Source organism: Chanodichthys erythropterus, chromosome 24, assembly GCF_024489055.1.
Source record: "Chanodichthys erythropterus isolate Z2021 chromosome 24, ASM2448905v1, whole genome shotgun sequence".
NCBI classification, from domain to species: Eukaryota; Metazoa; Chordata; class Actinopteri; order Cypriniformes; family Xenocyprididae; genus Chanodichthys; species Chanodichthys erythropterus.
In genome coordinates this window covers 26,868,846-26,894,308 of record NC_090244.1, presented here as the reverse complement: position 1 = coordinate 26,894,308, position 25,463 = coordinate 26,868,846, and the positions used below count along the sequence as shown (strand labels likewise).

General features: G+C 40.9%; 2 protein-coding genes across 3 annotated transcripts; one reads left to right on the top strand and one right to left on the bottom strand.

The window, feature by feature from the left end:
• The first annotated feature begins 502 nt into the window (after positions 1-502).
• mphosph6 (M-phase phosphoprotein 6) lies at positions 503-5,850 on the top strand. Its single transcript, XM_067379507.1, has 5 exons — positions 503-698; positions 906-1,018; positions 4,483-4,573; positions 4,850-4,959; positions 5,057-5,850. The coding sequence occupies exons 1-5, from the start codon at positions 648-650 to the stop codon at positions 5,196-5,198; spliced, it is 507 nt and encodes a 168-aa protein (XP_067235608.1). The 5' UTR covers positions 503-647; the 3' UTR covers positions 5,199-5,850.
• A 63-nt stretch (positions 5,851-5,913) lies between these two features.
• Positions 5,914-25,463, bottom strand: hsd17b2 (hydroxysteroid (17-beta) dehydrogenase 2). 2 transcript variants are annotated; one of them, XM_067379505.1, is made up of 5 exons: positions 25,125-25,463; positions 24,077-24,289; positions 21,040-21,225; positions 20,758-20,895; positions 5,914-6,267 (listed from the first exon to the last, which is right to left on the bottom strand). In XM_067379505.1, exons 1-5 carry the CDS (start codon positions 25,387-25,389, stop codon positions 5,921-5,923), a joined length of 1,149 nt encoding a protein of 382 aa, XP_067235606.1. In that variant the 5' UTR covers positions 25,390-25,463; the 3' UTR covers positions 5,914-5,920. The 2 variants fall into 2 exon arrangements, with proteins under 2 accessions (XP_067235606.1, XP_067235607.1); XM_067379506.1 differs by having other exon boundaries at positions 21,040-21,069.

Here is a 25,463-nt window from a genome sequence, read left to right as displayed (position 1 = left end):
TTGAATATATTATGACAGCATTAAATACAATTATATTAATAAAAACTGAAATAATATAACTGAAACCTCCATCTATGGAAATCCCAAATAAGAAAATACATTGCAATTATGTTCTTGTACAGAGTTGTACATATGACAACATTTAACTACAACTGTGTTACACAAAGGCGATTTGTTTAACTTACCAAAAAATCCTCACTGTGATGAAATGTCCAAGAAAGTGCTTAGCCGTGCATTTTGAGAAGGAAAACCAGGTGTTGCCAACTTGCAGTTTAGTATCACTGGAAATAGAGCTCCTCAGACATGAATAATCGATACATTAATTACAATTATGTATTGTAAATAGTTTTAAACTAAACCATATTATTAAATGATTAAACTATTATTAAATTAAAAACATTATTATACTATTATATTCGTAATATAAATGATACAACTGCAATTATTGTCGATCGATCTGTGTTGTGCGACTAATCGAGCCTTGCACATTTGGCTACAGCGCTTGCGCAGACTTCATGGCATGCGGTCTAGTATTTATTTCAGCGTCTTGCGCTACATACAGTCATGCTGCCCATGTGACACATAATTGAAAGAAAAGCACTTTATATTCGTTCACATTAAATCGTGCAGTTTAGCTCTTGTGTGAAATGGCGAACGATGGAGCAGCGAAACTGTCTAAAAATCTCCTGCGAATGAAGGTAAGAAGCCCTGACCCTCACAGACACCAGAATCGGCTCTAACATCATTATGAGATTCAGAAAATGGAGTTATTCGGTGACGAGATTTTGTTTGAAACTGTAACAAAACATGTTCATGTTGTGGTTTTGTCTCGAGTCTCGTGCTGCAGTGAACTGAGAGTCTGATAACAGCTGTCTGTGTGTGTCTCTCTGTCTGTGTGTGTGTAGTTCATGCAGAGAGGGTTAGATGCAGACGCGAGGAAACAGCTGGACGAGGAGGAGAAGAGAATCATCAGTGATGATCACTGGTTCCTGGACCTGCCTGAGCTCAAGGCCAAAGAGTGAGAGAGACCTGACTGACATTTCACTCATATTCTGACCTCAGTATGAAGTATTTCGACTCTTAAGTCACATTTAATGTCTATAAACGTCATTGGGTGACATCATAAATGTCTATGGAAGCCCATTTCCAACACATAAGAAAAAAAAAACATGCTTTGGCAAGTTATAATTATGAGAGTAAAAGTCAAAATTATGAGATACTAAGTCTCAGTTATGAGTTAAAGGGTTAGTTCACCCAAAAATGAAAATAATTTCATTAATTACTCGCCCTCATGTCGTTCCACACCCGTAAGACCTTTGTTCATCATCAAATTAAGATATTTTTGTTTAAATCTGATGGCTCCGTGAAGCCTTCATAGCCTTCATAGTGTGGAACGGCATGAGGGTGAGTAATAAATTACAGAATTTTAATTTTTGGGTGAACTAACCCTTTAAAAACCTAAAATTGTGACAAAAGGTTATAATTATGTTAAAAGTCAAAATTATGACAAGGTACAAATTACGTGATAAAAAGCCATGATTATGACATAAGATGAATTGTGCCATTTATGGCTTATTTTTTGTCATAATTTTATGAAATTAGTATCTCATAATGACTTATGTTAAGAGTTATTACTTTTTAATGTCATAATTCTGATTTGCCAAAGCATGTTTTTTTTTCTTATGTGGTGGAAATGGGCTCAAGCCAAAATTAAGTTTGCAAAGTTGTTTTTTATTTTATTTTATTTTTTTATTTGAGACGTGTGTAGTGACCACCCGTCCTGCGTTTTGCTGAATTGGGAGCGCATTAATGTAAAGCGAGAGTGCATCAAATGCGCGAGCAGGAAGCTGGTGTCTCTAGAGTTTCAAAAACCTCCCCATGCAGGCTGGCAGTTGTGCGCAAAGATGCATTTTAGCCACCATTAACCAAACTTCACAAAGAGAAACATTTACAGTGGGTGTAGAAATACATTTTCAAACAGTTTTATTGCTGTGGTGTTTTTTTGCAGCATGGGATAGTGCATAGTGCATTGTATTTCAGAAGGCACTATCCTCCTTTTTATATCATATCTGAAAATCGCCAGTTATGAACTCCACATATCTTGCAAAAGTCATTTTAATACCCTCAGAGACCCTAAAGGGACCTTCCATCTCACTTCCTAATATTCCAGCCCAAATCATCACCCGCCAGCTCCTTGCTGACGTCGCAGTCTTGTTGGAACGTGGTGGCCATTCACCAACCATCCAGAAATCCATCCGTTTAGACCATCTATTGTAGTACAGCATTAGTCAGTGAATAAAACTATTTAAAAATGAGTCTTCATGTATTTCTACACCCACTGTAAATGTTTATCTTTGTGAGGTTTGGTTTGGAGTGGCTGAAATGCATCTTTATGCACAACTGCCAGCCTGCATGGAGAGCTTCTTGAGACTCCAGAGACACCAGCAGCTTCAAATACCTGTTTGCTGCTCAACACTGGCTTTTTTTTTTATAGCTGCCCTTTTTAATAAAATACATTTTTTTTGACAGCAACTTTCATCAATAAGCCTTTATCTGACCGAATTCTGCTGTGCTCGAAATCACTCACAAATCTTATGATAATTTGATAATCTCCATTCAGTTTCACACAATATTAGTTGTTTTCATGCCTTTTGCACAACATTGGGCCATTCATGCTTTTCATCTTCAGAAAGATCTTTCTTCCTCCCCATATTGCATGAGAACTGTGACTTGCTTAATCAGGGTTTCCGCGGGGTCTTAAAAAGTCTAAAATTCTGAACTTTAAATTTAAGGCCTTAAAAAGTCTTAAAAACGGCCAGATTTTCATCCGAGGTCTTAATTTTCATTTAGTCAGGTCTTAAATTTTTTTACCCATTTCCAGAAACGCTACCTGCTGAAAGTTATTACAAAGTAGCAAAAAAGTAGCGAGTCGTAGTTCTTTCTGGGGTATATTGGTGTTGGTATACGCGGTGATAAAACTACAAATCCCGTGATAAATGCAATACCTGCCCGCGAAATACGTCTGCGTCTCCTCAGAGTTTGTTAAAGTTCGGCTACGTGTGGAAAATGGGAAAGTGTAACGTTACTTTCAACGAGATATGGCTAGATCACAGCGATTTCTGCTGTTGGTTACAAGCGGTACCCAGCTCCAGGTACGAGGCTCACTGCAAACTTTGAAGAAGAAAAAAAAAAAAAAAAAGCAGTTAGAGTCTGGGTGTGATGCGGTGTAAAGGCGCTGGAGTCACACGCCAGAGCGGAGAAACACAAGCTAGCCGCAAAATCCCTTCAGCGGACTCAGCCTCACCACTGCCGTCGTCCTCCTCAATGCCTGGTCCCTCCGGTCTCCAGCGCAATATCATCACACCTCCGTCGAACAACCTTCGGGGTACTTTTTGAGCGACTGACACATCGAAAGCCGAGGTGATTTGTATACTACACACGGTGACTAAACAAACACCACACATTTAATAGCAACAGTGAGATTAGCGATCTCTTCCAAGTGATGTTCCCTGATTCAGTAATCGCGAAGCCGTTCTCTTGCGGGCCCAAAAAGATCGCTTATGGCGAGATTTGGATTGGGGGAATTTATAAAGAGGGAATTGATTCGTACTCCTACCGGGCCGTATGTCGTAACGTTCAATGAAAGCCAAAATCAGACCAACAGGACCATTGTTCTGGAACAATGAAATAGTTTACTCGAGGTACCTGGCTCACAGTTCATGGGACAGTGCGGGACACACACACACACACACACATCTAAAATGGATTATCTGGTGTAGGTGTGTGTGCTACATTGGTTGTTACATGGGTTGGAGTAGCCTGTTCAATCTTTATTAGGCTATTAATATGCTGTTTTGTAATGTAAATAAATAATGAGATGAAATCTATTCTATTTGAGGGCAAGTTTGTTTTAGCCTATTTTCATTTTGGGCCTAAGGTTTTGGGCATTTGGCACATTGATGTACGTAGAAGGTTACTAATGTGATTGCTTTATCTGTAAATTAAATTAATGCTTTTTCAATGACTGAATTCATTGAAATAAAATGATTTTTTCAGAATTTCTTTGATTTGAATATTTTTTGGTAATGCGTCGTGTAGGTCTTAAATTTCAGTCTTTATGGTCTTAAAATGTCTTAAAAAGGTCTTAAATTTGAGTTACTGAAACCTGCATAAACCCTGTTAATAATGTTGAACAACCTCTAAGTAGGGTTTCTACAGACCTGGCAAATTATTTTGTCTTAGATTGATACCAGTTATCTAAAAAGACATGGATAAATAAACATTTTCTTAGAAAAACTAAAATCTGAATGTTTGTTCTACTGAAATCTTACTGATGTCACTTGCATAATAATTTGAAACGCGGTGCATTTGATGTGTTAATGCCGGCTTTATTTATTAAACTCTGCTTCTGAAGTTAAATGAATCATATAATCAACATCTGTATCTGAATTAAGAATAACTTGGAGCTTTTATTTTGACAAGAAACCACATCATTGAGGAGAGAAGTTACATTCCCTGTGAGGACTTGGTTTATGGCAGAATGTCATTCAGAGGCTTCAATCCTGACGTTGAGGTAAATTTTTATAGAAGTGTGAGACCACAAGTTTTCTTCCATTATGAATTTTTCCTAAATTGATGATAAACAACTTATTTGATCATCGTATTTTTCATTGTATCATGTTGTGTGCAATTTTTTTTAATATACTTATGTTTAACCAATAAATGTCTCAAATTTGGTTATTTGATTAGCGACCTGGAATCTGAAATATTTATCCATTGTATGTAAAACATAATTTTATCTAAATAACATTGAATGTTGTTTGTTTACCACAAAACTGATTTCTTGTAGAAATTAATGTTACTAATGAACACACACAAAGAGGAGGAGGATGATGAAGATGAGGACGACACTGTGAGCAGAATGGAAACCGATATTACAGATGAAGAGATGGCTAGAAGGTGAGAGGAAAATGTGATGTCACACTACACGAATATTCAGTAATATTCAGGCCAGATTTTGTGAGCGAAAGACATTTATTTATTTATTTTCTTTCAGATATGAAAGCTTGGTTGGGAGCATGAGAAAAAAGTTTGCCACGAAACGAGATCGCGCCGCCATTGCTAAGAAAGAAGAGGACATTAACTGCAATGTTGTTGAGAATCAACCCAAAAGGGCTTTCATGAAGCCTCAGGATTGAGACATTTTGTAAAAGAAATGTTTTAATTCAATGGATTCAATTTTTTCTTTTTTCTTTTTAGATTTTTTTTTTTATTTTTTTTTTTTTTATTTTTATTTTTTTTTTTTATCTGTCAAGTGAGAACAAATGCATTGTTAAAAGATAATATTTTTTATGGAAAAGGTACTAGTGTATGGATTTGTAGAACATCCTAAGACATGATATATATAATATTTTTTCACAATTAAATGTACCATCCTAAAAAATTTTAAAAACCTGACCAGGATGTGATGACTAATTCTTTAAAAATGGTTGAGATCTTAGTGGTGCCTTTATAGTAGAATATAGCCCATGAAGGTGCAGTCACATTTGTGAAATTTTGGCAAACTTTCACAGGCAAAAAAGGTCTGTTTTCAATAGTATAACAATTGTAGTTATTTTCAAACCTAGCAGCTTTCTGTTGAGCAACATGGAGAATCCAAGTGACCAAATTGTACCCATTGTAAAATCTGTGTTGGAAAATTTTGCCCTCACATGATGACTTGGACACCTGTCTGAATGACTGGATTTTGCTTGGATTTTCATGATTTCTTGGATACCTACTGAAATGACTGGATTTCACTTGCAAAAATTTGTTACAACAATCTTTCGCACCTCCATGACCTCTGGTGCTGTTGTATTTGCTTGCCTAAATTGTTTACAAAAATGAGGTATGTAAATGTGAAGTGTATCACCAAACAGAATCACAATTCCAGAACTCTAAGTTCTGCTGGTTGGGTGTCACCAGTCATAAAGATTCGTGTGAGGATTCTGTCAGACAGTGAGGTGGGACAATGTCTATAGAGTAAGGGAAGAGCCCATGCTGCGGCCCCTGGGTAATAGAAGGGTTTTGGTCTCGGGGACAGTATTGCATGCTTTAAATCCTCCAGAAACAGCCCTGTGTCCGAGCTTGATGCTGAAGACATGTTGAAAAGCCGCTGCTGCATTGAGCAGATGTATTCTTCTCCGTAAGACGTCATCACTTCCTGAGACAAACTACTGAGGATGTCCTCCTGAGCACAATTCCACTGCTCTCTGCTGCCAAAAATATCTGAGTGTAGATGACAAAATTAGTTGTTAAAACTGCTTACAAAACCTGTCAATATAAGTGGGTCATATTTCACTCCAAAAAAATTCTCCAGGAATACAAAAGTAGCATTGAAGGTGAATAAATAATGATAGAAATAAAAGAACTATTCATTTAAAGGTGAATACAGTAGGTGCAATTGTGTTTTTGTAGAGTCCTCATGCGAGTGTACACCACTCACATAAGGACTCTACAAAAACCCAATTGCACCTACTTAAATGGAGGTTGTACTCATAATGGTTTTATATAAAAGTCTTTTAATTATGTATGGTGCCGGAGTAATGATATCAGAGTAAAGAGGGTAAGGGAACGTTCTGGGAATGTTAGAATAACGTTTTACAAATCAAAAACTAACATTCTTTTTATGAATTCCATTCTGTTAAGAAAACGCTATGGTTACTGACGTAACCCTGGTTCCTTGAGATAATGGGAACAAGCATTGCATCAGTTTCACTGATGCTTATGAGGAAAACTCCTGTTTTCTCAGAATCCTGAAGCCTGATTGGTTCATTGGGCTGATTGTGCATCTGCACCATGGTGTTTCAGCCTGCCAGAAAGGGTGGGGTGTCTGCCTATAAAAGGTGCTGGTCATATAATTAGAATATCATCAAAAAGATGATTTATTTCACTAATTCCATTCAAAAAGTGAAACTTGTATATTGTATTCATTCATTACACACAGACTGATATATTTCAAATGTTTATTTCTTTTCATTTTGATGATTATAACTGACAACTAAGGAAAATCACAAATTCAGTATCTCAGAAAATTAGAATATTACTTAACACCAATACAAAGAAAGGATTTTTAGAAATCTTGGCCAACTGAAAAGTATGAGTATGTGTAACGGGTACAGAAAGTTTCCTGTTAATTGTATATATTGTTTATTAGAATTCACCCAAAAATTGTTTGTATACATATACCTGATATATATAACTGCCTAATTGAAATGTGAGTGCTTTCCCCTTTAATTGTGATGACATCACGAGGCATGTCATTTCCTGTTCTGGCCCCTCCTCTTCCTCTTTGCATTGGTGATGCACTGGAGAGGTGAGGTTATTTTGGGCTCTTGTTAATCTTTTTTTAATCCTTATTTTAATTGTTGCTTTTATACTTATATTTTTGCTCCAATTTATGTATATATTCTTATTTTACTCATCTGTGTGGTTATTTTTGTCATTTTATTGTTTTTGAGTTAAATTTGTCTTGTATGTGGAAATGAAGCACATGGTGACAGGTGTACATCATATTCATTTTAGGAATCGAGGGTGACTCTCATTGTATTAAGAGGCTGTTTTTATTTGTTTATCAGGTATGTTTTCAGTTACATTTATTTTCTTGTTAAATGTGATTTATTTTAGCTCTTTGCATTGGTGATGCACTGGAGAGCTCTTTGCATTGGTGATGCACTGGAGAGGAATAAAAGATCAGCGAAACTGCGAATGCTGTCCTGTTCTTCCAACGCACAACACACAACGCAGAGAACAGACCAGTTACAATTGGTGCCGTGAATATTTCGGGTCATCAGATCAGCGCTTCGCAGATCGCCGTGGTTGCGTGACGGCTCGCGCTTCGTCGATCTTCTTCCTCATCGCCATCTCTCGTGGCAGCTCTGTGCTCGCGCATAAAGAGGGCGCGTGTGTAAGACGGACAGTGTGACATCGCGGAAAAAAACTGTATTGCATCTTAAAGCAACGGTCGAGTTTTATTGACTTTGTGATAAGCAGGACGCTTCAGTGACCTCCATACAACGTATCCTTTATCTGAACAGTATATAATAAATGACTGTTGATGCATTTTAAATAAGAAAAAGTGCAGAATAACTGATTTTGACTACGAAAATATTTTATTTTTGTCAAGAAAGGAGGTGTTTCATTTTTTTTTATTCCAGTGTCTAAATATTGATATGAAGTATACCTGAATCATTATCAATTGGTAAAAATTTTGATGTTTGTGGCATATTAATTTCTCAGTCACTTTTTCATGTTTTATCTGTTCCACTTTATAATTGAGAAATGTTTGAGGATACAAGCAAAGACGATTTCAGTCCTGTGAAGCGATCAAATGTCACTTTTCCGTTGGGCAGGGGTGGTGGACCTGAAATATTTCACAGTGAGAGGGTGTCTGAATTTACTCGTTGTTATGGGAGAGGGAGAGCATCAGCTAATGTGGGACTTGACCATGTACACACAGCTGATTCAGCGATTGGTGCTTCTGTAGGCCCAGCAGCTAGCTCCACCCCAATCACATACCCGAATGCTGAACGTGTCATTACTCCTGAGTCATTGGGGGGAATAATTTCTGATCTGGCTCAGAAAATAGGGGAAAGTATTTCAGCCAGCCTTAATATTGCGCACCAGCCCAGCCCAGTTCAGCCTAATGCACCTTGCCAGTCTCAGCACTCTAGTGAGTACATTGATACATCTAGCCTGAAGGTGATAGTACAGCAAGATGCACCTCCTCCGCCATTCTTCAGGGGCGATAAGAGTGATTCATTTACTGTGCACGAGTGGGAAGACATGATGTACAGTTATTTGAACAGAATGAAATGCAAAACGCGAACTGATGTCTCTGATCTTGTCATGAGCAGATTGGCCGGCAAAGCGAGAGATGTGGTTAAGGTGTCCTTGCGAAGCTGCCCTGAACTGAGTGCCAGTGAGCTCCCAAGTGCAGTGTTTGACATACTGAAACGCAACTTCAGTGAGTTGTCTTACTCTAACATGCCAATGGCTGACTTTTATAACACTGTCCCAAGAGCAGATGAAAGTCCCATGGATTACTGGATACGGCTTAACAAGGCTATAGATGTGGCTGATGAGTGTTTGCGCAGGCGTAATAAGAGTGTTGAGGATCCAGCTGCTGAAGCTGTCATGATGTTTATTTCACATTGCCCAGACCCGAGTCTTGCTATGTCTTTTCAGTTTAAGCCAGCTGAGAAGTGGAGCGCCGCTGAGGTCCAGGAGCGATTAGATGGTCATCAGAGGGATCTAAAGAGAGTCTCTTCGAGGATGCAGCACACAATGTCCCTGTCAGCTTGCAACCAGTGCACTGTTATGAGTTGCCCCAATTCAGTGTCCAGTTCTCCTCAACAGCCTGTTTCCATGCCAGCCCAGTCACAGCTTCCTGTAAGTCATCTTAATCCTAATGCTGTCCCTTTCTCTCCAGACACCAGCCTTCAGCACATGGTTGGCATGATGGATAGAGTCCTGTCATTGTGCACTGCCTCTTTAACTTCCAGTCAGGTTCATGCAGGCCAAGCTTCAGATTTCAAAACCAACTTAAGCTCTGCATGTAGGGTCTGTAGATCCAAGGAACACACTACATACTCGCATTGTAGACGTCAGAGGCTATGTCGTCACTGTCTCAGTCCTGGCCACTTTAAGAATGACTGTCCTAAAGCGGCAAGCCCAGCGACTCCCTCAGATACTGCTCAGTTAAACTGAAGAGCCCATGCGACGAGAGGGGTAGCATGGGCAATTTTACTGGGAACTCCCTCACAGATGAAGCAGATGTGCAAAACGTTTTTGTAAACAGCTGCAAGCTATTGCCAGAAGACAAAACTGTGTTATATGTGGGGTCTCAGAGAGTTGATGGGGCAAGTGAGTTGTTTTATGCTCCTGTGACAGTTTGTGACCGTTACACATTGAGGGGGTTACTGGATTCTGGTAGTATGTCCTGCACGCTTAGTGAAGAGGGTGAGTCCAAGCTGCAAGTTGATGGTCTTCTTTCACATCCTCAAGCACTTCCAAGTAATGTGGTCCTGGTTGGCTGTGGTGGCCTCACAATTCAGCCAAAGTGTACTTATGACTTGGAGATTGAAGTCTATGGATTTAAGTTTGTTGTTCCCACTCTTGTGGTGCCTGGACAAAGAGACGAGTTCATTATTGGAAGCAATGTGATCAAATGTGTTCTGCAGAAAATGAAATTGCATGACAAGTACTGGGAGCTAGTTTCCTGCAATAACAGTAATCCTGAGTGTGAGCAATTCCTTGAACTTCTGAGCTGCATCTCCCGATGGTCTGGCCCTCAGCAGCCTGATAAACTCGGTTCTGTGAAACTCTGCCAGGCAATCACTCTCCTTCCCAAATGTGAGTATCTTGTTTGGGGCAAATTGCCTGCTTGTGTTCCCATTTCCCCAGGAAGCACTGTAATTGTTGAGCCAACCACTGCACATTCAGCACCTAGAACATCCTTGTTGGACGAGTAGTAACACCAATGTGGGGTGATCGATGGGTGCCAATGAAGGTACTGAACCCTAACCCAATATCAGTGACACTTCGCCGTAACACTAAACTGGCTGATGTTTCTTCCTGTCTAGCTGTGGAAGATTTCACTGTCATGCAGGGTCTGAGCAGAACCTGCTGTGATGTTCCTGATTCAAAGCCCCTGCTAACTGACTCGTCCTTTAATCCTTCACAGTTGCTTAAGGATCATGGTCTGAGGGACATTGACATTGATGGATGTGAAGTCTCCGAGATGTGGAAGAGGAAATTGGTGGCTCTTCTTGCTTCCTACCATGATGTTTTCTCCAAGGATAAGCTGGATTGTGGAGAGGCAAAGGATTTTGTGCACAGGATCCATCTTTATGATGAGCGCCCATTCCGTCTGCCCTATCGTCGCATCCTCCAGCCCACTATCAAAAATTGAGAGAAGTGTTGTCAGAGATGGAGGAGAAAGGCATAATCAGAAAGTCTGTCAGTGAATATGCATCTCCCTTAGTGATGGTCTGGAAAAAAGACGGTAATCTGAGGATCTGCACCGATTTTCGTTGGCTAAATGCTAAAACCATGAAGGACGCCCACCCTCTGCCCCATCAAGCTGACTGTCTCGCAGCCTTGGGTGGTAATGCCCTTTTCAGCACCATGGACTTAACGTCGGGATTTTATAACATCCCACTCCACGTGTCTGACCGACGATACACTGCCTTCACAACACCAATGGGCTTGTACGAGTATAATCGTCTTCCTCAAGGCCTTTGCAACAGCCCTGCGTCTTTCATGCGCATGATGCTTAACATTTTTGGTGACCTTAACTTTTCCAGTCTTCTCTGTTATCTCGATGACTTATTGGTCTTTGCACCTTCTGAAGAGGAGGCATTGAAGCGTTTGGAGATTGTGTTTTTTCGATTGAGAGCTAGCAACCTGAAGCTAGCACCGAAAAAGTGTCACTTTCTGAGGAAATCTGTAAAGTTCCTGGGCCATGTGATAGATGGTTCTGGTGTTTCAGTTGATGAGGAGAAAGTTAAAGTCATCTCTGCTTTTCGGAAGGAGGACTTGATGAAGGAAAATGGGACCACACCGTCACAAAAAAAAATCAGATCGTTCCTTGGCATGGTCCTGTACTACCAATCCTTTATTCCAAGTTGCTCACGTATTGCCAGACCCTTATTCAACTTAACAGCTGGCCAGAAACGCTCAGTGAAAGCTGCTGGTAGTCACAAGAGAGCAGGCACTTTTCGGGAGTTGACACCCCAGGACTGGACCCCTGACTGTGATGTGGCATTTGAAGTGTTAAAAAGGGCCCTAGTTGACAGCGTTGTGCTGGCTCATCCTGATTTTGAGCGTCCTTTCCTTCTCTGTACTGACGCCTCGTTGGATGGCATAGGTGCAGTACTTTCTCAGATCCCTGCTGGCGAGGACAAGGCAAGACCAATAGCGTTTGCTAGCAAGGCTTTGAGTCGCAGCCAAACAAAATATCCTGCGCACAGATTGGAATTCTTGGCTCTGAAGTGGGCGGTGTGTGACAAGTTCAGTCACTGGCTTAAGGGTCATGAGTTCACCGTATGGACGGATAATAATCCGCTGACATACATAATGACCAAGCCGAAGTTAGATGCATGTGAGCAGCGCTGGGTTTCAAAACTTGCCCCGTACAACTTTAAGATCAAGTACGTCCCTGGGAGATTGAATGTTGTGGCGGATGCGCTCAGTCGTGACCCGTTCGTCAAGCCAGTGAGTCAGCGACTTTTGTCCGAACCTTATTCTGAACTGCTGAGACAAGTACAAAGTGTAGAGGATGGAAATGTGCAAGAGGTGTTCCGTCTTACCTGCCAACCGCAAACATTGGGATTTGGTGCACTTGATGTTGGGCTGGTTACATCAATGTCCACTGATGATGTGTCTTCCATTTTGTCCTCATGTGATGAATGGGAAACAGGAACTGAATGTAGAGCAACATCGTTGGTTGAACACCTCAACTCTTTAATTGGTGGGGACGAGGAAGTGTTCCATTCCCTTTCACTGACAGACGTGCAAAAACATCAGCACAAGGATCCAGTCATTGCTAGGGTGTTTTATTATGTCGGCAGGAAGCACAGACCATCAAGACGTGAACGTGCCAACGAAAACCAGTGCGCGCTTCGAATTCTGAAGCAGTGGGACAAACTTTCTGTGCTTAATGGAATCCTGTATAGAGTTATTAAAGACCCGCTCACCAAGCACAAGAAGTTCCAACTCATTTTACCTGAATCCTTGAAATCCGAAGCACTTTTGGGTATTCACGACCTGGCCGGTCATCAAGGGCAGTCTCGTACTCTGTCTTTAGCCCGTCAGAGGTTTTTCTGGCTTGATATGGAGCGTGATGTGCGGGATTACGTGAAGAAATGTCCCAGGTGTGTCCTCAGCAAAACTCTAGAGCCTGCAGCGAGAGCCACTTTGGAGAGTATTAAAACCACAGCCCCACTGGAGCTCGTATGCATCGATTTTTGGTCTGCTGAAGATAGAAACAACAAATCTGTGGATGTTTTAATTATCACCGATCACTTCACGAAGATGGCGCATGCATTTCCATGTCAGGACCAGACAGCGAAGAGAGTGGCTAAGAAACTCTGGGACAGCTTTTTCTGCGTCTATGGATTTCCCCAACGCATCCATTCTGACCAGGGGGCTACATTTGAGAGTGAGTTAATTGCCGAGCTTCTCGAGCTGGCTGGAGTTGACAAGTCGAGAACCACCCCTTACCACCCGATGGGGAATGGTGGTACTGAACGTTTCAACAGAACATTAGGTAATATGCTGAGGACACTTCCTCCAAGGCCTAAGCAGAAGTGGCCGCAGTTGGTACAGACCATGACATTTGTGTACAACTGCACAGCGCACGAGACAACAGGCTTTGCCCCTTTTTACCTAATGTTCGGTAGGGTACCAAGGTTGCCAGTTGACCTCATGTTCCAAAGTGTTCTGCAGGACAAGTCAATCTGTGACTATGACAAGTATGTCAAATCTCTTGTCAGCGACCTTCAGTCTGCCATGGCGTTAGCGCAGAAGAACGCTGTTGTAGAACAAAAACACCAGTCCAGCCAGTACAACAAAAGAGCTAAGGGCCTACCTCTAGCCATTGGTGACCAAGTGCTTGTGGCTAACAAGGGTTGTAGAGGAAAACGAAAACTTGCTGACAAATGGGAGCCAGTCATGTACACTGTTGTTGCCTCAAAGCCTGCCATACACGTCTATAAGATCCGTGACAGGGCTGGGAATGAGAAAATAGTGCATCGAAATCTCCTTCTTCAAGTGAACTTCCTCCCTCTGCCTGAAACAGAAATTGTTAGTTCCGGTCATGAGGATGCAGAAATGCTTTCCTGCAGTGCACCTTCACATATGTCTGATGCAGAATGCTGTGGTGGTCTAACCGATGAAACACATGGTGGTGAGACCTCCTACGTTGCTGAGCTTGAGTCTGCTGGGCATGACGATGATAGGCAGAATGAGGCTGAGGAACTCTCACATGCAGAATCCATGTCAAACATCTCCGATGTTGCTACTTGTGGGGATGACCGCACTTCTTCATGGGTGCATTCTCAATTGTCCAATCAAGAGGAGCCTAATGCACAAGTTGCTATGTCAGTGACTAATGACAATACTGTGGCTGGTGCTGGTGCTGATTCACCCCTAACGCATGTCTCTGCAAGTGAACCCTGTGGGCAAGATCCTGTAGCTGATTTAAATACAGGTGATCGTTATACCAGGTTTGGGAGAGTTATCAAACCAGTTCGTAGACTGATTGAGTCAATGGTTCAACTTGAAACGTTACTTGGTGTGGAGTCTTTCTCTCCTGTTATTCATGTTTAAATTGGTGTATTGTATTGCACAGTCTCTGATAATACTGTAATTTCCTGTATTTTCTCATGTATATCCTGTTTATTCAAATGGTCTGAGATTTTTCAAAGTGTAATGGGCACTTTGTGTATGCCTACAAAATGTGTAGAAGTTTGGCCAACTTGTTTCATATTTGTATCCCTCCTTGGGTGGCTTTCAATGCTGTGTCTTCACTGTTTTTAAAGTGTTGACCATGTAATTCTAGTGACCAGTGTGTTTGTTATACTGTTGGGAATTTTGTGTAAATTCTGGGGGGTGAATGTAACGGGTACAGAAAGTTTCCTGTTAATTGTATATATTGTTTATTAGAATTCACCCAAAAATTGTTTGTATACATATACCTGATATATATAACTGCCTAATTGAAATGTGAGTGCTTTCCCCTTTAATTGTGATGACATCACGAGGCATGTCATTTCCTGTTCTGGCCCCTCCTCTTCCTCTTTGCATTGGTGATGCACTGGAGAGGTGAGGTTATTTTGGGCTCTTGTTAATCTTTTTTTAATCCTTATTTTAATTGTTGCTTTTATACTTATATTTTTGCTCCAATTTATGTATATATTCTTATTTTACTCATCTGTGTGGTTATTTTTGTCATTTTATTGTTTTTGAGTTAAATTTGTCTTGTATGTGGAAATGAAGCACATGGTGACAGGTGTACATCATATTCATTTTAGGAATCGAGGGTGACTCTCATTGTATTAAGAGGCTGTTTTTATTTGTTTATCAGGTATGTTTTCAGTTACATTTATTTTCTTGTTAAATGTGATTTATTTTAGCTCTTTGCATTGGTGATGCACTGGAGAGCTCTTTGCATTGGTGATGCACTGGAGAGCTCTTTGCATTGGTGATGCACTGGAGAGGAATAAAAGATCAGCGAAACTGCGAATGCTGTCCTGTTCTTCCAACGCACAACACACAACGCAGAGAACAGACCAGTTACATATGTACAGCACTCAATACTTAGTTGGGGCTCCTTTTGCCTGAATTACTGCAGCAATGCGGCGTGGCATGGAGTCGATCAGTCTGTGGCACTGCTCAGGTGTTATGAGAGCCCAGGTTGCTCTGATAGTGGCCTTCAGCTCTTCTGCATTGTTGGGTCTGGCATATCGCATCTTCCTCTTCACAATACCCCATAGATTTTCTATGGGGTTAAGGTCAGGCGAGTTTGCTGGCCAATTAAGAACAGGGATACCATGGTCCTTAAACCAGGTACTGGAAGCTTTGGCACTCTGTACAGGTGCCAAGTCCTGTTGGAAAATGAAATCTGCATCTCCATAAAGTTGGTCAGCAGCAGGAAGCATGAAGTGCTCTAAAAATTCCTGGTATATGGCTGCGTTGACCTTGGACCTCAGAAAACACAGTGGACCAACACCAGCAGATGACATGGCACCCCAAACCATCACTGATTGTGGAAACTTTACACTGGACCTCAAGCAACGTGGATTGTGTGCCTCTCCTCTCTTCCTCCAGACTCTGGGACCCTGATTTCCAAAGGAAATGCAAAATTTACTTTCATCAGAGATCATAACTTTGGACCACATAGCAGCAGTCCAGTCCTTTTTGTCTTTAGACGCTTCTGACGCTGTCGGTTGTTCAAGAGTGGCTTGACACAAGGAATGCAAAAGCTGAAACCCATGTCTTGCATACGTCTGTGCGTAGTGGTTCTTGAAGCACTGACTCCAGCTGCAGTCCACTCTTTGTGAATCTCCCCCACATTTTTGAATGGGTTTTGTTTCACAATCCTCTCCAGGGTGTGGTTATCTCTATTGTTTGTACTCTTTTTTTTCTACCACATCTTTTCCTTCCCTTCGCCTCTCTATTAATGTGCTTGGACACAGAGCTCTGTGAACAGCCAGCCTCTTTTGCAATGACCTTTTGTGTCTTGCCCTCCTTGTGCAAGGTGTCAGTGGTCATCTTTTGGACAACTGTCAAGTCAGCAGTCTTCCCCATGATTGTGTAGCCTACTGAACTAGACTGAGAGACCATTTAAAGGCCTTTGCAGGTGTTTTGAGTTAATTAGCTGATTAGAGTGTGGCACCAGGTGTCTTTAATATTGAACCTTTTCATAATATTCTAATTTTCTGAATTTGTGATTTTCCGTAGTTGTCAGTTAAAATTATCAAAATTAAAAGAAATAAACATTTGAAATATATCAGTCTGTGTGTAATGAATGAATATAATATACAAGTTTCACTTTTTGAATGGAATTAGTAAAATAAATCAACTTTTTGATGATATTCTAGTTATATGACCAGCACCTGTACAGAAACACCATCAGTCAGAATCTTTTGACTGAGGAGCACTTAGCATGACTCGCTGGGCAGTGTTTTACTATCTTCTTTTAGACGAACACAAAAAATATAAAAATACCCTTAGTCCCCCAAGGTTTATAATGATTAAGAATGGCAGCCCAAATTTTGAAGATGAAAAAAAATAAAAATAAAATGCACCCATCCTTAAAAAAATTTATCCATAAGACTACAGGGGTTAATAAAGGCCTTCTGAAGGGAATCAATGCATTTGTGTAAGACAAATATCCTTATTTAAAACTTTATAAATTTATAAATTATATGTTACCTGTTTTAGTACTGTATTTTAGCTACCTTATTCTTGTTGATTTCTTAGTGGATTGGAAAAGAGAATATAGTGTAAAAGGAATTTAATAAAGTAGGTGGCAGTAATGCAACAAATTGGATGCTGTAAAACCTTGAAGAAGAAGAAGTAAGTTAGTTTGTTTAGTAGAGGGAAGCTTCATGGTTTGAACTTGTGCTACCTTCTTGCTCATCTAAAGTCTTTTGTTTAGAACTCTTTGAGTTTCTGCTCAACTGTTAAATAAGGTTACTGATGTTGGCTATTTGCTTTCTTTCTAGAAAGGAGTTTTTAATGTCACGTGTGCCTTATCATTGTGTTCCTTGTGAGAGCACTTAATGGTTATTAGAGACCTCGAATCCTAGTTTAACTCAAGCTGGTAGCGAGGCTACAGCACATGGTCTTAACTTACACGGTGCTGTGGACGACTCAACAAACCACGTTGACTGCAATTATTTCTCTCATTGTGGATTATAGTATTTCAAACATTGCATCGCACTCAAGTAACCTTGTGGATTTAAAGCTCATTTCATCTTCATCTCTTCAACTAATCAAAAGACTGGACATTCAAACACTAAGTTTATTTCATCTCATTGACTCATTTAAAAGAGACAAAGCTTGCTTTCCATTTTATTCATTGACTTTGTGGCACATGTACAGTGGGTACGGAAAGTATTCTGACCCTCTTAAATTCACTCTTTGTTATATTGTAGCCATTTGCTAAAATTATTTAAGTTCATTTTTTTCCTCATGAATGTACACACAGCACCCCATATTGACAGAAAAAAACAGAATTGTTGACATTTTTGCTGATATACTAAAAAAGAAAAATTGAAATATCACATGGTCCTAAGTATTCAGACCATTTGCTCAGTATTTAGTAGAAGCAACCTTTTGATCTAATACAGCCATGAGTCTTTTTGGGAAAGATGCAACAAGTTTTTCACACCTGGATTTGGGGATCCTCTGCCATTCCTCCTTGCAGATCCTCTCCAGTTCTGTCAGGTTGGATGGTAAACGTTGGTGGACAGCCATTTTTAGGTCTCTCCAGAGATGCTCAATTGGGTTTAAGTCAGGGCTCTTAAGTGAGCACTCTGGAGAAGGTTTTCATCCAGGATATGCCTGTACTTGGCCACATTCATCTTTCCCTTGATTGCAACCAGTCATCCTGTCCCTGCAGCTGAAAAACACCCCCACAGTATGATGCTGCCACCACCATGCTTTACTGTTGGGACTTTATTGGACAGGTGATGAGCAGTGCCTGGTTTTCTGGTTTTCTATCTTGGTCTCATCAGACCAGAGAATCTTATTTCTCACCATCTTGGGTCCTTCAGGTGGGCTTTAATGTGTCTTGCAGTGAGGAGAGGCTTCCGTCGGGCCACTCTGCCATAAAGCCCCGACTGGTGGAGGGCTGCAGTGATGGTTGACTTTCTACAACTTTCTCCCATCTCCTGACTGCATCTCTGGAGCTCAGCCACAGTGATCTTTGGGTTCTTCTTTATCTCCCTCACCAAGGCTCTTTTCCCCCGATAGCTCAGTTTGGCCGGACGGCCAGCTCTAGGAAGGGTTCTGGTCATCCCAAATGTCTACCATTTAAGGATTATGGAGGCCACTGTGATCTTAGGAACCTTAAGTACAGCAGAAATTTTTTTGTAACCTTGGCCAGATCTGTGCCTTGCCACAATTCTGTCGCTGAGCTCTTCAGGCAGTTCCTTTGACCTCATGATTCTCATTTGCTCTGACATGCACTGTGAGCTGTAAGGTCTTATATAGACAGGTGTGTGGCTTTCCTAATCAAGTCCAATCAGTATAATCAAACACAGCTGGACTCAAATGAAGGTGTAGAACCATCTCAAGGATGATCAGAAGAAATGGACAGCACCTGAGTTAAATATATGAGTGTCACAGCAAAGGGTCTGAATACTTAGGACCATGTGATATTTCAGTTTTTCTTTTTTAATAAATCTGCAAAAATTTCAACAATTCTGTGTTTTTCTGTCAAAATGGGGTGCTGTGTGTATATTAATGAGTAAAAAAATGAACTTAAATGATTTTAGCAAATGGCTGCAATATAACAGAGTGAAAAATTTAAGGGGGTCTGAATACTTTCCGTACCCACTGTATATAAGCACTTGTTGGGAAAATAAAATAGATTTATAAGATCATTTGTTTTGTGAAGTGGTTTTTATATCAGTAAATGTCAAAAATCAGTTGAACCCCTCAGAATAACATCTAAAAAAACAAAGGCGGTACAGAATGGAAGTTCCTCTGTGAGCTGACAACTTGCAAGTGCTTGATTCGAGAGCCCCTCGATCAGCTGTATAAAGAGAGTTTCAGACCGCAGTCGGAGCCTGCTACATAATACGTAAGTATATCTGCAATAGACCAAGCCCAAGAGGAGGCCATACCTCTAGTGGAGTGGGCCCTCAATCCTAAGGGGCACAAGTCGACAGACTTGTAAGCCAAACCGGCAGCCCTTTATTGTGGCCCCTAAAGCTGAGAAACAGTTGCTCTGATTGTCGAAACTGGCCAGAGTATTCATTCCCCTGGCGGCGGCCCACCACGTGAAAGCATGTCCACTCCTTCATTCAAGGAGCCTGGCACGTGAACCAACATCAATGAGCTGAGGTTCTTCTGTGCCCATAGGAGAAGACAACTTGCCAGTCTGTGAAGATGGCGAGACCTGATACCTTGGTTGTTTATGAAGGCAACCACCGTCTTGTTGTCAGAGCGGACCAGGACATGATGACCTCTTAGTTCTGTCCAGAACTCATTGAATTATCCCGTTCTGATAAAGGTGGGAAGACTTCCAAGGAACCAAGGCCTTGACACAGCGGTGGGTCACCCTGAGAGAGTGTTGGCCCATTTGCCACAAATGAGGTGGGACACGGCCGTTTAACCAATGCTGAAGTGGTCGCATATGGAGCAGGCCAAGTGGAACTACTGAGGAAGCTGCCACCATCAGGTTTATCCAGAGTCCACATGGGGCCGCACATCATCAGTCTCTTTAAGCGGCGGGGGGCGGAGTCATCACCAGAGTTTGCCCACTCACCACACTCAGAAGCTGCCAGAGACATCAAATTTAATTCGATGTTAGACCCGCCACTCACAGCAGATGAGGGGCACTGATCTTCACTGCTCAGGCTAGTGGCTCTGCTTCTTCCTTCACCTCAGCTCGAGAGGATAAGGAGATGTGGGAGTGGGCACACTGAAAAGTGTGATTCGATCACACCATGATGCGAGGCTTGGCTTCTCTCAGTGTGGGCAGCTGGAGTCTAGAAGAACCCCTATGACTAAGGATATTTTTAAATATATATCTGATTGTGTTCGTCTGAAAGAAGATAGTCATATACACCTAGAATGGCTTGTGGGTGAGTAAATCATGGGATAATTTTCATTTTTGTGTGAACTATCCCTTTAAGGGCTGTTCACACCATAGACAATAACTTTAACAGTAGCTATAACTATTGTTTTAATGTTCTAATTCTTCAAGAATAGTGAAGTCCACACCACTTATATAATGATAATGACACAGATTAACAATATGGTTGGAATTCATTTTAGGACAATTTTCTTCCATCTTATGAATGATAAAAACACTTGACAGCCAATCAGAATCCATTTGCCTCCAGCACATGCATTTAAACCAAAAGATGACATAAATATCACTTATAATAAACATAATGTGATTGATCATTGGTGTGGACTCTAATATCATTATGGTCTTTGTAATTATGGCTCCTGGTGTGAAGGGGCCTTAGTTCTCACTTGTTTTGAAAGCTCCAGGTTGAATGATGATGACTCTGACTCCCCAGCGTGAGAGTTCTTGTCTGATCGTTCCATTGTACATGATCATCGCTGCCTTAGATGCACCATAGCCTGCAAACCCAGGAAGTGGAACTTCTCCTGAAGGAAACCAATGTTGTGATTGTTTTCAAAGCTGTTGGAGCTAATTAGTAATTTAGACACCTTTAATTAGTTTATGCTATATGTTTTGTGAGAGACTGCTGAGTAACTTGAGTTAGTATTCCAAAAATAATTAAAGTTTACCTCCCAAACTGGATACGCTGATTATTCTTCCTTTTGATTGTCGTAACAGAGGCAGAAAGACTTGTGTTATCTCCACACTACCAATGAAATTCACATCTAGGCATTTTTTATACATTTTAATTGGCAGAATTTCTCCATCACACACGTATCCCAGCACTCCTGCATTGTTCACTAGTGCCCAGAGTCCTGCCCACAAGAAACAAGTAATGAAAAATAATGCACTTGTCTTTATACACTAAACTTTAAACAGTAACATTTCTTTGTAAATGTTAGTAAAACTTATTAGCACTATGCTAACGAGATGCGAGAGGTCACCAGGGAATTGCTATGTGGTCGCTAACTTGAGTGGTTTGAAGCATGTTGCAATGCGGATATTTTGGGTTTTAAAGCCTTGTGATCTACTATATGGTTTCTAAAGTGCTGGTTTGCTTTGCAGTCACTAAGTTGTGTTTGGTGTTATTGAGTGGTCACCAGTGTGTTGTGATTTCTAGGTTGTTGCTAAGTGGTTGCTAGGGTGTTCTGGATAGTTTTTAGAATGTAGCAAAGTGGTCATTTTGGGTAGTTGCAAGGATGTTGCTAAAAGGTTGCTTGGGTGTTCTAGGGGGTTGTTATGCCACCGCTAGGGTGTTCTTTGTGGTTGCTAAGCAGTCACTAAGGTGTTCTTGGTGTTTTTTAGGATTTTTGTGTAGTTGCTATCCAGTTTTTAAGAAGTCCTGGGTGGCTATGCAGTTAATATGATGTTCTAGGTGATTTTAGGTTGTTAAGTCGTTACTAGGTTGTTCTGGATGATTGCTAGGATGTTGCTAAGTGGTTGCATATGGTTTTTCTGTGTCTATGCTATGCTGTTGCTTGAGTGTTCTTAGGTTACTATAAAGATGATAAGTATGTGTTCTGGATAGATGCTATGTGGTTTCTAGGGTGTTCTTGATTGTTGCTAAGATGTTGCTGGTGGTTGCTAAGGTCTTCTGGTTGGCTACTATGGCATTGCTAAGCGGTTACTAGGGTGTTCTAGGAAGCTGCTACAGTATATGATAGCTAGAGTGTTCTGGACAGTTGGATATTGCTAGGATGATGCCAAGTAGTCAGTTTCCAAGTGAGTGTTCTGGCTGGGTGCTGTGGGATTGTTAGAATGTTCTAGATGCTAGCTAGGATATTGCTAAGTGGTTGCTGGGTGTTTTAGGTGGTTGCTGTGCTGCTGCTAAGGTGCTATTGTTTTTTTTTTGGATGTTCTAACTTCTGAGTGGTTGCTATGTAGTTTCTAAGGCAGGGCTGGGCAATCGAGATCCACTTTCCTGCAGAGTTTTGCTGCGTTCTGCCATAAAGAAAGCATAAAGCTCTGTATGCTTTCGAATCACTCTCGCAGTACTATGATGTCACACACCGATCGGTCTACACAGCACCTCTTCAAGTCGAACACACCTTAAATCTGCAGTGGTCAGGTGGTACAAGTCATAACTCTCAGAAAATTACCAGTTTACACGTTGTAATTAAATAAGTTCCACAAGCATGTGAAGGCTTTTTACAGTTCAGAATTTTTATGGTAATTGTGACATGGCGTGAATGCACTTTTTAGCTCCAACCCTGATCAAACTCTAGTAATCCTGAAGACTGTGATTAGCTTGTTAAGGTGTGTTTGATTACAGCTAGAGCTAATGTTGTGTTCCATTTACCTCAAAGGAGTTGGGAATGATGTTACACCTGAGTTGACCGCATCCCAGTACATGGAGTAGAAAACCAAGATGGATGCATCCAGGCAAACCTTTATTGTACTGAGAAGCCATAATGGATTCAGAAGTCAGGATTGTTGCATTTCCCCCAGTTTCCCAGCCAAAACTCCAACTTGAGGGAGTGTTCCAGTTAAAAGTTCTAACTGGGGACTAGGACTTTCCCACATCCAAAGACAAATGGAACGCACTATAAACTCAGCAGGAAATTGATCTTGAGGACCAGAGCTGCCCACCCCTGTTCAAGGGTATTCTGAATGGTTGCTATGTGGTGGCTGTGGTGTTCTAGGTCAGGGTTTTTCAACTCTGGCCCTCGAGGCACACTTTTCTGCAGAGTTTAGCTCCAACCCTGCTCCAATCAAACTCACCTGCCTGAAACATTCTAGTAATCCTGAAGACCTTGTTTAGATTGGTCAGATTCAAATGTGAAATACAAGTCCTGAAAAGTGAAGCTGAAGCATTTATATGGCTCCCTGGTGGCTGGCTGCAGTATAAGTCATAAACTCCACCCTCTCCATATAATCAAATGGGACACAAGCCAAACTAAGCAATCCAATTACACTTAAAACTTTTAACATTTGAATCCAAAGATCATTTCTGTCATTTTAGGTAGTTTTTTTTTTGATGCTATAAAAACGGGGTGTAATGTCATGATTGAGTCTGCGGGAGTGGGAGTGTGGGTGGGACCTTAATGGTGCATTCACACGGGGCATCAACGTTAACGCTTCTCATTTACTTTGAATCGGTGACGTAATGCATTGCCAAAATGAATTGTGGTTTGTTGCGTTGCTCATGGCAGAAGTTGAAATTTTTTCAAACGCCAATGCAAGCATCATGCCTTATGCAAATACCCTAGTGCAGACGCTAGCTAATTGCATTCATGCGAAACTGAAAAGTAATGTGATTGGCTGTTGTCACCATGACAGCAGCCAAGTGTTGACCCAGATGCCCCGTGTGAATGCAGCATGATACCACAGCTCCACTACTGTGTAGACTCAGCCTCTGAAAGACATAATCAGAAATGAAGGTTACTGGGGTATTTTGGCTTAATTGTTCTACAGTGGAAGTAAGCGGAGATGCACTGTCCATCTATTTTGCAGTCTATGGTGTGTTTGATTAGGGTTGGAGCTAAACTCTGCAGGAAAGTGGACTTTGAGGGCCCGAGTTGAGAACCCCTGTTCTAAGTGTCTGCTTACTGGCCCAAATCAAAAGATCTCAAGTGATCATGAGTATTAGTAATAAGGATGCTTGCTTTATAAAATACCACCAATAAGATCAGATGTCGACACCATGTTTAGCAGTTCTGTTCTTACCTGCTTTGCCTGTTTGGCTCTTGATATACTGATGTGCCTGTGTGATCTGGCTGCTGTTGGTGATGTCTAACTGTAGGACAGTGAGGTTTGGAGATGCAGCTTTCTTCAGCTTCAGAGCTCCAGGACTGAGTTCATCCAGAACCCCTGCAAACACCCTCATCCCAGCACTGTCCAAAAACCTGGCCAGATCATGACCAAAACCCGAATCACAACCTGTGCAACATACACAATCTCAATTCCTTACACAAACACACCACCATTCCAACATTTCATTGCATTTTGGGTAATAATGGTTAGCTGCCACAATCGTGCCGCAAATCATGTTTGTTTATCGTTTAGATCTATGTAAAGTGACATCACAAGAATGCAGCAGTGATTTATGATCTTATGGGAACCAGTGAGGTTAACCATACTGAGTTAAGTTAAGTTCAAAGTGCAAAGTTCACTAGGACAACAGAGAAAAACTGTTTCCTACTGGGTTAAATGTTCACATTTCATCCCAAATTTTAAAGGGATGAAAAGACATTGTCATGAAAAGACATATTTTCATGACATTTAAGAATATTTAGCCCTAAATTCTCAATACTGTATGGTAAAAATCACATTCTCATATTATAGTTTTATTTTATTTTTTTACTATATTACAGTATCATTTAAATGTATTTTACTGATGTAAATTTAAATGTGTAGGTGTTTTTCAAATTAAATTCAAAATAAACAGATATTCTTTTCAAATTACAGTAATGAAAATGAGCTACAGAATTACAGTGATGTTACATATACACACACACACACACACACATATATATATAAAAAACTGTCACAATGCAAAAAATCACAATGGTTCTAAAAACAGTCTTTCTTAGTGCAAGTTTTAGTTTCTTTTTTCTAACATTTGATTTGGAGGTGAAATATGACCTTGTTCTGGAAGGGTTTCATAAGAGATATCCCACTACACTATGCTGTGAATACATAATATATGCTGACCTTCAGAATATACACAAATGTACATAAACAGAATTTAAGAGCAAATAGGATGGTGTCTTACCTGTGATCAGTACCGCCTTGTCCAGGGTAGGCAACATGACCTCTTCTCTCCCTACATAGTAGATCACACTACACAGCACACTCACAAGCCCCACTTTAAGAACACTTGAATGGACCAAACAGCTCAACATCACTCCGGAAACCACAAGCAGCACCAACCACCTCACTGGCCGGCCTTGAGCAACACGCAGAAGCAGTTGCCCAACACATATTACCACGAGTAGATCGTATAGAAAGTCCAGGCAGCCTTCTACAATTTCCTCCATTTCTACACAACACACAGGAGTGAAGCAGCCAATGCTATCAGGAGATCTAGAAAGGCGCCTGTGAGATTATAACC